This window comes from Pieris rapae, chromosome 24 (assembly GCF_905147795.1).
Source record: "Pieris rapae chromosome 24, ilPieRapa1.1, whole genome shotgun sequence".
Taxonomy (NCBI): Eukaryota; Metazoa; Arthropoda; class Insecta; order Lepidoptera; family Pieridae; genus Pieris; species Pieris rapae.
Window position 1 is genome coordinate 2085181 of NC_059532.1, and position 13392 is coordinate 2098572.

The 13392-nt window shown below is 32.9% G+C and overlaps 1 protein-coding gene across 1 annotated transcript; it reads right to left on the reverse strand.

The window, feature by feature from the left end:
• Nucleotides 1-1219: 1219 nt before the first annotated feature.
• LOC110992813 (hepatic leukemia factor-like) lies at nucleotides 1220-12039 on the reverse strand. The gene is made up of 4 exons (XM_045633843.1): nucleotides 11928-12039; nucleotides 4546-4632; nucleotides 2796-2992; nucleotides 1220-1363 (listed from the first exon to the last, which is right to left on the reverse strand). The coding sequence occupies exons 1-4, from the start codon at nucleotides 12037-12039 to the stop codon at nucleotides 1220-1222; spliced, it is 540 nt and encodes a 179-aa protein (XP_045489799.1).
• Between the last annotated feature and the right edge of the window lie 1353 nt (nucleotides 12040-13392).

Consider the following 13392-nt stretch of genomic DNA (forward strand, 5'->3'; position numbering starts at 1 on the left):
GTAGTGATTGGTTATTATGAGCAGTCCTGTTTTGTAATTCACGCAAAACTTCTACTTTATGAATGTGACCAATTACAACAAGGACCGTCATCAGCGACACAGAATGTTGGAATTCAAAAAGTAGCGCCATTAGAGTAAGGGAGTTTCAGTATTATTGTAGTGAAAATATCTGTTACTGCGTATTATTTTAATATGCACTTAGCACTATAAACTAATGAGATCTAGCTTTAGTATAATTTTATTTTTAAATGGACGGACATATAACAATTTTCTAAATATAAGTAATTAACTCTTCATACGTTTCAACAGCTTACAAAAAATATATAATATAAGAAATCGTATTTATAAAAGATGAAAAATAATACTTGTTGAAATTCAAATAATTCTTAACATGGTAACATTAGTAAAAAAATTGTCAAACCGGTAGGTAAAATGAATAATCGTAAAAGTCATAATAGAGGTTTGGACTTTGGATTGCGTTCAGGTGCGCAGATATGAACCAATGTTTGTATTAATTTATTGAATCAATAACAACACTATGGCCCTACGATACTATATCTCGGATTGCAGCGGTTTTTAAGATTGTCTTGCTTCATCGATAAATTGTTATTGCGCACACTGAAAAATCATATTGAATGTATATTAGAAGAATCTTAAGAGAGACCTTGAAATATTTATATAAACATAGCCCTTTTTTAAATAAAATCGAATTTAGTGATATTCATATAAAAGCCTGCATTGTTTACATCTGGTTTGTGATTTTCTACTCTTTAGCGAAGATATCTGTAGTCAGGGCAGTGACAATGTCAAACGAAAGACGAGACGACGCGCGACGGCGCGCGGCGTTCGATTTTTAATGGTAAAAAACAAAATTGTTCATTTAATACCATGTAGCAACTAAAATTATGTACACTGTGTAACCCTTTTAATTAAGTAATTAAAAACCGTTATTATATATGTTTTACACCTTATCGATTACGACAATATATTAATTAATTTATTATTTACTCGCAAATAAAATTAAACAAAATAAAGACTTGTCTGTAGTATGCACATTATATACCAAGACATTACAAAAACAGAAAATATACTATATAATAAAAAACAATGACAATATTCATGATAATTTACACTTTCACTATTAATAAAATAAACTAATTTTTTGTTAACAGATATTTTTTAAAGTAATACAGGACGCGTATTAATTTAATACATTGATTTAATCTGTGGTAGAAGAAGGAACGGGTGCCTCATCTCGAGTTGCGAGTAGGGTCCTAAGAGCGATAGTTTCTTGTCTTAATGCAGCTACATGTGCTCGGAGGGAAGCATTTTCTTGTTCTAAAAGACAGGCTCTCCACGCTATCTGTAAAAAAAAAAATTGTGTGTCGTCCGACCTAAAAGCAGGACCAGTCGAACTGCCGACTAAACATAAAATAAATAAAATAAAATAAAATACGTTTATTTTGGAACATAAGATCATCTAGGTATCACTTATTCCACGTCAATCAATTCGAACTTGTAGGCATCCCTACTCATCGGCAAAGAAGACAGAGGGTGTAGGTATACAAATATATAATATACCTACTTACTATATGTAAAGATTTATTAGTGGTGTAAAAAGAACATTATAGTTAGTAAGTTAGTAATAAGCTGTAAATCTTTCTCAATATATAAAGAAATTAAACCAATTTTAGTGGGATACAGGTAATACAGGAGTATGGTCTTTTTTTATACATATGGAGGTTGTATACCACCAGAAGTGGATTCCACAGTTCGCTAGTTCGCAATAGAAAATGTCTTGAGAAGCGAACTGAGGATAACTTCCAGCAATCAAGGTGGCGGGATTAAATTGATTTAGTACAGCTGGTACGGTGATGAAGGCAGTAGGAACTCCAGAACTTTCCAGAACACTCTCCAAAGTACAGATCTATTCCTTCAGGACTGCTTATCATACGCCCCAGTCTGTGCTTCACACAGTGGAAGAGGTCTAGGTGTCACACGTCATTAACACAAATGGGTTTTAATATTATGATGTATTAGATTAAGTTAGTATATGTAATGAAACTTAAATAAGTGTTTATATATTATACTGGATATTAGCAAAAATAGTATTTAGTGTATAATAAACCGAATCAATCAACTAGGAACTAAAATATGCAAAATAGTTTAGTTCCTCAAGTACCTAATGGTTTAAATTTAATGAAATTTGAAATAAATATATGGGCTTCAGGCTTCTAAATTTATCCACAACAAACTAGGGTGTCAATAAAGGCCTGAACTTTGAGAAAGGGATGTTAAACTGTATAAAATCTTGAATATCAACGAAAAACGAGAAAAAAGAGAGAAACGAGCTTGATCTGGATATCCATAGTTGCTCACCTCACATATTGAAATCGTTTTTTGTTTTTATTTTTTTTACTAGTGTTTTTTTTAGTCAAATAGTTGTTTTGTTTTGTTTAATGCTGGATCTCTTCGTGTATGTCATGTTTGCCTATATGTGTTTGTCACATTTAAAATTGTATTTAGTGATTTTCTTTTTTTAGCGATGTAACAGTGTGCCAAGCGTTGGCATGCTTTTTTATCAATAAAAAAAATTATTCACGTAACAAATCAAATCAAATCAAATCAAAATGTATTTATTCATGTAGGTAACAATGTACACTTATGAACGTCAAAAAAAAGAATTTAATTTTACATTTACTGCGAGTTCTCAAATCAAGGGCGTAGAACGGAAGAGAAGAACTGGCAATAAACTCTCCGCCACTCTTTTTAATCGCCAAGTTTCGCCAACACACTTGTAATCTTGCCGGGTTAGATGCCATGATATATACCTGATCTTCCCTGATTCGTCTCGCATCCCTCGACTTCTTGGCTGCTTGGTTGTTCCGTCTTCGCCTCTCAAAGTATTTATCATCTTTAAGTTCAGCTGGTATTGGTCTTTTCTCACCACGACGCCTCTCACTCTCGCAGAGGATTTGGGGATTGGGCACAACTAAAATATTTTCATGTCATATTTATTAAGTGTTCATAAATAATAGAGCAGTGTTGGTAGTGGCTTCACGGTGCCACTCCCATCTTTGAGGTCGTAGGTTCGATCCCAGAATTTTATTGTTTTTTTCACTTATGTAAGTATATATTCTTAATAACGTTGTGGTTTATGACATTTTCCTTTGATTAATTATGTAGAGGGAAGGTAAAACTTGCTGAGTTTCTTGCCCGTTCTTCTTAGAACATGACCTGGTAGTTCTGCCAACGGATGTCGTAGTCCTGCTCTTTCACGTACCTTGTAAACGCTTTTGACGTACATAGGCATGCGCTAAGACGCATCTGAACTAAGTTCGTTAACATACAGTTGTACGGTGAAGCAAAACATCGTGAGTAAGCCGCCCTTAAATCCAATAAGACGGCGCATGGGACAGAAGGCTAAATACCAACTTACCTATTAGAAAAAAAATGATTATGAAACAGTTAAAATTGGAGGCCCAGAACAGGGCCAGGTTTTTTCTGGTTCCAATAGCATGCCGACGTTTTTGTATGCAAGTTAAAAGTAGTTCTCTCTATTTGAAGTCACAGGATAAATGGTGGATCATGGTTGTTTGGGCTTGTGCTCGAAGACAAATATTCTTTGCGACTACTATGATGTGATGTGTGTGTGTGACCAAGTGTGAATTGACATTCAGTAAATTTGTTTGGAATGTCCTATTTGTCTGGGACACCAGACAATACGACTTTTCCAAACAGCTCACATTTGAATCCCTTTTAGAACTCCTATAGAAGCCAAGGGATAGTTTAATAGAATTAATTTATATATTTATACAGTATAAAAATTGAACATAATTAAATGAGCAGGCGGGCAACTGGCGGCCTTATCGCTTTCCAGGCAACCACTGGGAGGAAAGAAAAAAAAAGGTGTTGAATTACATAAGGTAGGCAAGAAGTGCAAAAATACGATATAAAAAAAATGAACAGGAACAAAAAACAAACTAAACATATAAAGAAAAAAAGTTGAAAAATAAATGTTAAAAGTGCACATAAATCATAATAATTTAAAATTTAATATCCGTCTACTACATACTATGGGGACAGGTACCTATTGTTTGTATTTATATAATATTAAGATAAATCAAGGACTCTTTTTATAAATCATATAAAATAAAGGAGATCAAATGCAAATATTATGCTGAAATTCAACTCAGGATCCCCAGTAAACCATGTTTTTTTAAAGTTAAAAGTTTTAAAATTGTCACTTCTATAATTTCCAGAATGCGTTTAAGACATATACACCTCATCATTTAGGTTTCGTGTTGTTGACAGTAATATTTGTGAGTCTGAAGATAATGTAAATATGTATTATGTCTTTGTTTTTTTCATGTAATTATTTTTTCTCGCGTTTAGTTTTCCTAGCATTTACTTGAAAATGGCATAGAGTTATAACTATTGCCGTTATATAAAAAAAATAATTACAAAGGAGAGCTTCTTTCATATTCTTGATTGTAAGAATCGTACAAATTCAAATATCTTTCAAGATTCTTTTAAAACACTTACGGGAAGGTCTTATGGGCAAGTGACAATATGATGGCAGACATGGCGGAGATGGTAAGGCTGCTAGCAGTGGTACCATGGGATGACCATCTGAAACAATATAGTAAAACCTTTACAATAAACTGTAATGCTTGGTTCCTGGCCTGTGAGTGACTCTCATTCCCGTAGAAGGTAGGAAGGAAGGCGTAGGCACCAATGTATATTCTGTTAGTGCATTTATATGATGAAGGAAAACATAGTGAGATCGGTATACCGACTAGAATAGCTCACGTATGTAGATATAGATAGCCAAGAAAAATAATAGCGATTTTTTTTATATATTACTCACAGTGGTTTTTTTTTCCTTTACTCACAGTGGTTGTCTGGAAGAAATCACTCTAAACCGATAAGGCCACCAGTTGTTTTTCACTCAAATTATTTTTAATATTTTTTTCTTCCTTTTATGTAACGAAGTGTTAATAAATAAATATATTTTAAAATGTTTAGATATGAGCCAGAATTTTTAGTTTTGCGCAGACGCAAATGACGAAGAACGGGATTAAATTGCTACAATCATGCGTTTAGACAATAGTCTTCAAATATGAAGGCATAATAAATTCAAACTATATCTTACTAACTACTTGCTGTTAATATTTTTAAAATAATCTAAATTATCTTTCTTAGGGCCTGTTTCACAATGTATGGATAAAGTGCCAAATAGCTATGCAACACATAAATTATTCGAAAGATAAAAGTTCCGAATAAGATACTTGGCATTTCATGACAAATAGCGCTATCTGACAGTCATGAAACGCAAAAATGGTGTTTATCCTACAAATAAGTAATAAATAGCTTATTTGGAACTTATCCGGACATTGTGAAACAGGCCCTTAGACGTATTTACTCTTTTTGATGTTTCGATGAATATTAAATGGAAATACTGGATAACACAATTACTTAATTGATCATCCAGATCCGTTAAAATTTTCCGCCCCAAATATCTCCCGTCCTAGGCTTCAGCCTGCTTTTGTTATTTAATATATATGCTTGTTTGTAATTCTAATGTATGTGTAAAGTTTGTGGATGGATGGATATTTGGGAAAATATAAACGAAAATCTGATGGCGTCAATTACCTGCATTATATCTCAACACGGTTACAGCAATATTAAAAAGCCCTAGTCGGACCAAGGGGAAGAAGAAGTATAGGGCGCCCTAAAAAAGGTGGATAGTAACAAAAGCGGTAACTGGAACTTAATGGAGAAAGGAAGCCATGGACAGAGTCAGTTGGAAAAATCTAGAAGAGGCCTTCACCGATCGACGGTACCCAATTTAGATAAGATATAGGTTATATAATAAGATAAATAAAATGTAAAAAATCTAAGATGTATATTATCTTTTTTGTCAAGATAGGAAATTAAACGTGCTCTATTATTATTATATTTATCGCGAAACCCACAGGTGTTTTTCACAGATTTAATCAGATTTTCCTGATATGATAAACATAAATATTGACACAAATCATAAGATCAATAAAGAGGGGTGTATAGTGTTTATTATTGATAGAACCAATTACAGGTAACATCAGTACAAGCAGGTGCTTGGCCCCTACACAATAGGTACGGATAGCATATAAAGAAAAAATAATATCAGTTGTAGGTATATTATTTTATAAAAAATAATATCAGTTTATATTTTTTATATTATTTAGGTATCTAAAATCTAACCAAGCTAGCTAATAATAATAGTAAATATTATATATGTAGTAGCAAATATTATATAAGTAGTATATTAATAACAGTAAATAAAATAGTTATAGGTAAATAATATAGAAAATAAATAAAAACAAGAAGGTATTAATTTTAATTAGTTAAGTAAGCGTTTAAAGATAAGTCAATGTAAAAAATTGTAGGAAATAAAAGGCTTTTTTTTATTTTTATTTATTCTATTTATGTTTATTTTTAACACACATGTATGGTATTTACAATATTTTTCACTCGTCATATGTCGCCCTGGGGCAGAGGGCAGAAAACCACCCGGTACTGGGCAGTTCTTTTAACTTCACGACATTTCAGCTTCTCTCAATGATGCCTCGTTTCCAGTTCTGGTTTAGGCTTGGAAGACTTGTATCTCTCCGGAGAGTATGACCAACCCACTTCTATTTTCCTGTCGACCGGTCAATAAGCATCTCATTGTATAGCTCCCATAGCTGATGATTAGAGACCCACTCGGTTCAGAATATTTCAGGGATATAATAGAAATATTTTTTAAACTATTGCATAGGCCATAGACGATGCACACGATGACGTAATATAGGTGCGGCCAATACGCGTTAGAGCGAGACAACGCATACTGCGTCTCACAGCGGTCTGGTGTAGTCGGTGACGTAGCGCAGACGCGTTAGAGTGGGACAAACGCATACTGCGTATTCACATCTCTCTGACGAGATCGGTTAGCGTAAGCGGCTGGTGCAGCCGCGCGTTATAATTCAATCTATGATTTATAATAATCAAAGAAAAAAAATACTGCATAATTAAATAAAATATAACAGTAATAATTATAACAGCATAAGTTGATAAAAAAAAATTTTTTTTGCTGTCTCTACACAATAAATAATGCACAAGGGCCCCGACCGCCTGATCGTCGACACGAGCGACCCTTTAAACTATCGCTAATCGTCAGGACAATATTTGTTTATTGCAACACTATAGAACACTTTTTAAAAAATCATATAAAAAAATAAGTTTTTAATCTATGGTCCATAGAACCATATTCACAGATAATTCAAATTCATTTATTTAGGTAACGCAATGGACAGTTATAAACGTCAAAAAAAAAACTACAATATTAAATGTAAAAGTGTTTTGTTTTAATTCTAAATACAATAAGAGGTTGAATTAGATACACCGTTTACTGAAGCGGCGGTGCACAGACGGACAAATCTACACCTAATTACAAAAAAAATGCTTGCATACAAAGTAGGTATACATGTCAGATGGGAATCTTATTTGAATATTAATTATTACTAAAGTAAAGCCCCACCAGTATAATATGATCACTTTACGTATTTGTATATCTATTTTCACACTGTTTACACACTATAATATACAAGTACATGTACATGCTAATGATAATAAAGAAATAAAAATCTACGTTTACTGCACAAGACGTTAAAATCCTAATATGCAACTACTAAACCAACACATAAACCATTAGCGTGTATTTTTTCTCGATCTCCCTTTTTCACTCTCTCCCAATCGCTCTCTCCCTCTTCTTCGCTAGAAACGCTGCAGATCTCCGTGACGCTAATAAATATTTATTATTGCGTTTCAGAAGTGGAACTTCAAAAAAACAATTAGGACGCCTATTAATAAAATCTTATGCGAATGGATCTTGAACACTTACTCCGGCCTAAACGGAGAAAGAAAAGAATATATGTATAATTTTTTTGTTTTTCAAGACAGTTTATGCACACTACTGCGTATGCTATGTGGAACCAGCTGCCCACTGAAGTATTTCCGAGCCATTGCGACTTAGGGTCCTTCAATGAAACAGCGTACCAATGCTTAAAAGGCCGGCAACACACTCGCGAGCCCTCTGGCTTTGAGTGTCCATGGGCCGTATCACGTAGCATGAGGTGACCATCTTATATAAAAAACATGACGTCATCGATTTATGGCCACATCTAATAGGTGTCGCTTCATTGCGCTGCGTCAGTCAAATGGCCGATCATTAGGTCGTGGAATTCCACCAGCTGGATACGATAATGGGTGGTAACAACGCTTAACGATCAACTTCAAATTACTCATTTCACACAGATTGTTTACCTACTGCGATGGTGAAAAGAATATCTTTATGTATATAATTCTTCTTTGAGTGTGTGTGTCACTGAACTTCTCTCAAATGACTGGACCGATTTTGACGAAATTTTTTCTGTGTGTTCATGGGGATCTGGGAATGGTTTAGATTCACAATTTTGTCCGCTGGACAATGTTTTTTTAATTAATTTTTAATGTATTAGTAGTTTTTATTAGGATTTTGGAATGTTTTACATTGGATCCAACAGACAGACGGCGCTACCATCGCAGGGTCAAATTTTAAATAATATTCGAATTTTAATTTTAGTCTGTCCCGACAGTTAGCGCTGCGATCAAATTAAAAAAAAGTTTTGTTATCATTGTGTTATTGTAGACCATGTGCTGGATCGTTAGATATTGTCATAACATTTGAAAAATAAATTTCATCAAAATGGTCCAGAATGTTTTAGCTTATTAAAGACGTGTAGACAGGACAACGTCTGTCGGGTTCGCCTGTATATATATAAATATTTCTGTACTGTGAAACAACGATTTTTTAAGTCCATGATTAGTCTTGGTTACCATTGCACCTGTTTCAAATTTCGTTGTTATAAAATTTAAGTAAAAACTTAATTAAATTTATGTTCTTAGTTTTGGAATTGTTAATAAACAACCAACAAACCTAAAATCATTTATTCATATAGGTAACATAATGTACTTACACTTATAATTATGCACGTCAAAAAAAAGGAATATTCATTAAATGGTTCTAATTTTACATTTACAAAAGCGGTTTAAACAGAATAATCCTACAACGCGTTCCTATAACGCGGTCAGGAACTGCCGCGTTACAGGGTTATTGCATTAGTACGCAAATGAGAAAATATTTGTTTGTTGAATAGGCTTCACACGACAGCTTCGATGTTTAATAAGAACTCTGAGCTTTATATAATACTAGCGACCCGCCCCGGCTTCGCACGGGTGCAATGCTGATACTAAATACACTACAGAAAATCTGTGAACGTTGTATATAAAAATGTGGGATATACATAAGAGATAGACGTATACCATCACGGACTTTTCTGTAGACCTTTTCAATGTGTACAATACTTAGTACTATTATTTATTTTTATAAAACTATTTTGATAAAACTCGTAGGGTTCAGCCTGCGTTTGCAATGTAAGAGGAAAACATTTAATTACAGTGTTTACATCACATTAGAAACCTCAAAAATAACAGTACTTATCCACTATTTAATGTATGTTATTATACATATAAACCTTCCTCTTGAATCATTCTATCTATTAAAAAAACCGCATCAAAATCCGTTGCGGAGTTTCAAAGATTTAAACATACAAAGGGACATAGGGACAGAGAAAGCGACTTTGTTTTATACTGTGTAGTGATGGAGAAGTCACAATTTATTTTTATCGTTCATATACGCATTGATTTAGAATATAAGACTAATCTTTTCAAAACAATATAGAATCTTAAAAAGGCTGTTGCTTTTAGTTAACTAATTGGACATATAGTTTCACATTTGCAAAGTTCGAGATCTTTGTAAAATATAATACACGACTCTGACTACTGAATACATACAAACGAACGATGTTGTAAGTGAAAGTTAGATTCAGGAACTCGGGAAATGCCGATTCGAATAGATGAATTGTCTTTTAGTTAACACGTTTTAAGACATTATTATTTTACAATGTTAATAATAATGTCTTAAAACGTGTTAACAGCGAGGAAATGCTGCCAGCGTTAAAGGTACACTTTTTAAAATATAATAATAATAAAAATTTATTTATTTGACTCAAAATAAACATTACATTCTATATACAATATTCACTATGGTAAACCTTATACATAATATACTTCTATGACTACGTTTAAACTAGGCCGAGCCTGTATCTTAAACGCTAGTTTTAGTCTAGAAATTGGTGAAGTTAATTTTAATTTTGCCATTAGACGTTTATTAATTTTTATTGTTATTGGACAAAATGACGGTAGAATTAAATTTAAGTTGTTGCAATTGGTTGGACTGGAGTAAGTGTGAACTTCGACAAAGATTTTTAAGTCTTGTGGATTTGAAATTGTCGATGAAAAACTTGGATATGAGATATGAATTTAATCTCGTTATTTAGTGTGAAAACTAATATTTACCATTAAGATTTTCTATTTAAATTTAACAACAATATATTATTATTAAGACTAATGTTACAAATTTGAAATAAACTAATTTTATTTTTTTATATTAAGTTACAAGTTTTCTATTTGATTTTATTTTTGAGTTTTAAGCCATTCTACTATGTTGGTTAAGAACATTGTAAATACTGTATATTTTATTGTTATGTAATCAATAATGGTTTTATTTAAATAAATATAGTGTCTCAAAAGAAAGTTTATACTTATTTAGCTTAGGTAATGTGAAAATGTTAGAAGACTTCGCGGTGCCTAAACTTCAAAACTTTCCTGGCTATAACAAAAGACCATACGTCCAATACTCTGCCACGAGTTCGTGAAATTTTCTCAGGCTAATCACCAGGAGTGGTGACTTAAATTGGCTTACACACAGCCCCGATTTAACCCCTATAGATGTTTTCTTAGGGGGTTGTCTGTAATTAAGTCAATGCCAATAAGCCGACTTCTCTGGCGCAATTGAAAGAAACTATCCATCACTGAGTCCACTTGCCGAGCAGCCATGATTAATGTCATTGTTCAGGCCGTGAAAGTCGATCCATCTCCTATCTGCATCCCAATAACCAAACTCTAGGAAAATGTGAAAATGTTAGAAAACTTCGCGGTGCCTAAACTTCAAAACTTTCCTGGCTATAACCAAAGACCATACATGATCGTGTACCAGTATATGATCACTATATTTGTATATCTATATTACATAGTAATATAACTAAATAAAAATCTGAGTTTATTGACAAGACGTTATGCGACAGAATTGATATCTAATTAAATAAGTTCTATTATGTACTAAACGAATACATCAACCAATAGCGTTTTTTTTCTCGATATCCCTTACTCACTCTCTCTCTCAATCAGTTTCCATCGCTCTCTCCTTTTCTGCGACAAAAACGCTGCAAATCTCGTGACATTCCGTAAAAATTACCCTCATTCAAAAACCTTTTCTATCTCTCAACAAGGGAATCTAATGTAAAAATATACTATATATACTTTTATATATATTATACATATATATAAAAAGGAGCTGCAACCATTACACCATGTGACATGTGATATCTTATATAATATTTATTCAAAACAAATAACATAATACATAAAAATATATCTAATAACTAACCTTAAAATTAATAATTAATTAAAAAATATTATTAAAAGGCCCTTTAGGCAAGGTTCCGAAGATACTGGCAGCGTTCCCCTTTTGAATAGCTAGACTAATTCTTTGTGCGAGGTAGCTGTCAGAATATATAAAAATATATATATAAAGCATATATATATAAATATCTATTCACTATTTATTTTTTAAGAACCCTTCTGCAGGTGAAACCCATCTTCAAGGATCACCAGGATTAAAGTAGGTACACACCGAACTAAATATGTTAGTTTAAGAAATATCAATTATTCTAAAATGAACTCACCAGGTGGCACAACGAATTGGTTGTAACTCCGAAGAAGGCGCAACGCAGCCAAGGCTCCACTGTGTTGCCCACTGCACATCGAATCTAAATCATATATTCCTGATTGCTCCATGTTTACCACTGCGAACCGAATGAACAATGCGGATCTTTTGGAAGCACCAACCGTTCGTGTTTCTTCACAAATGCCTTCGTTTAGTTTTCAATATACTTAGCTTAAATGTACAGAAATTTAAAATATGCCTATGTATTTTAGTTTTTTTAATGATTTGTTATTAATATAGATATTGCCGATTGATTATTAGTATTTATTTTTTAGTTTTTGTGATGTACCTAATATGTACAGCAATAAATGCTTTATTATTATTATGTATTTTATATTGCGAGAATTGTAGTGTTCCAATAAAAGCTGGTAACATAATTTTATTTACTTAATAAAGTCGAGACATTTTGATAGTTTGTTCTTTTCTTGCAATGCAATATCTTTAAACAATGTATGTTATTAAAAAAGAGAATTTAAAGCAATAGTATATGTTTACGAGTATTTTTTTTACTTTAGGTACATAACTGATATAACTTTATAGTAATCGTGTGGTAAGTAAGTTTTATTTAAATAGTTAACTGTTCAACAAACTAGTTATTTCTAACTAGCTTTGTATTTTACGCTAAATGTTTTTTGATTTACACACAATCACAATATTGGTTAACTGTAGAAAATTCGTTGGTAGCCGCGGCCAGGGTTTGAAGTTGAAGAGAAATTTAATGCTAACAATATCTTTGAATTAAGTTTGTCTTTAGGCCTGATTCTAATGAAGTTTATTTACATGAACAGTGATTTATTTTGAAATGAGAAATAATTGTCAAAAACGTAATTTTTTTAACGACATTAACGGGTAACTTTCCAAACGCGTACCGAAACACTAAATCATAGTTACATTTAGAAAACTCGTAACTTTTCACGGATTTCCATTGGCTGTGCGATAATTGTTAGGTAATTTGCCCGCCTTTGATTGGTTGACGCCGCCCGCCCATCTCCTATTATACACGTCTATGAATTTTTAATCTTAATTGATGTGACGTGAAGTGGATTCTATAGACAAGTTCTTCCATGTTTTCTTACCCCTCAGATTTTAATTCCGTGGAAAAAAACATGAGCAGTATTAACCTAAGGTCGTAGGTTCGATCCCGGCAGTGCACCAATGGACTAGCTATCTATGTGCGCATTTAACATTCGCTCGAACGGAAGAGGACAACATTGTGAGCAATTCTTAGATCTTAGACCCAAAAAGTCGACGGCGTGTGTCAGTCATAGATGGCTTATCACATGCCTAGAGACAAATGATCGTGAAATAGATACACAAATCTGATGCCCAGACCAAAACTTTAGTCTATTTCACAGACCTCCAAAATCTTTCAATAAATTATCATTATTTTTTCTTGCTTTAAAATACTTGTTTGTGGTCCGACA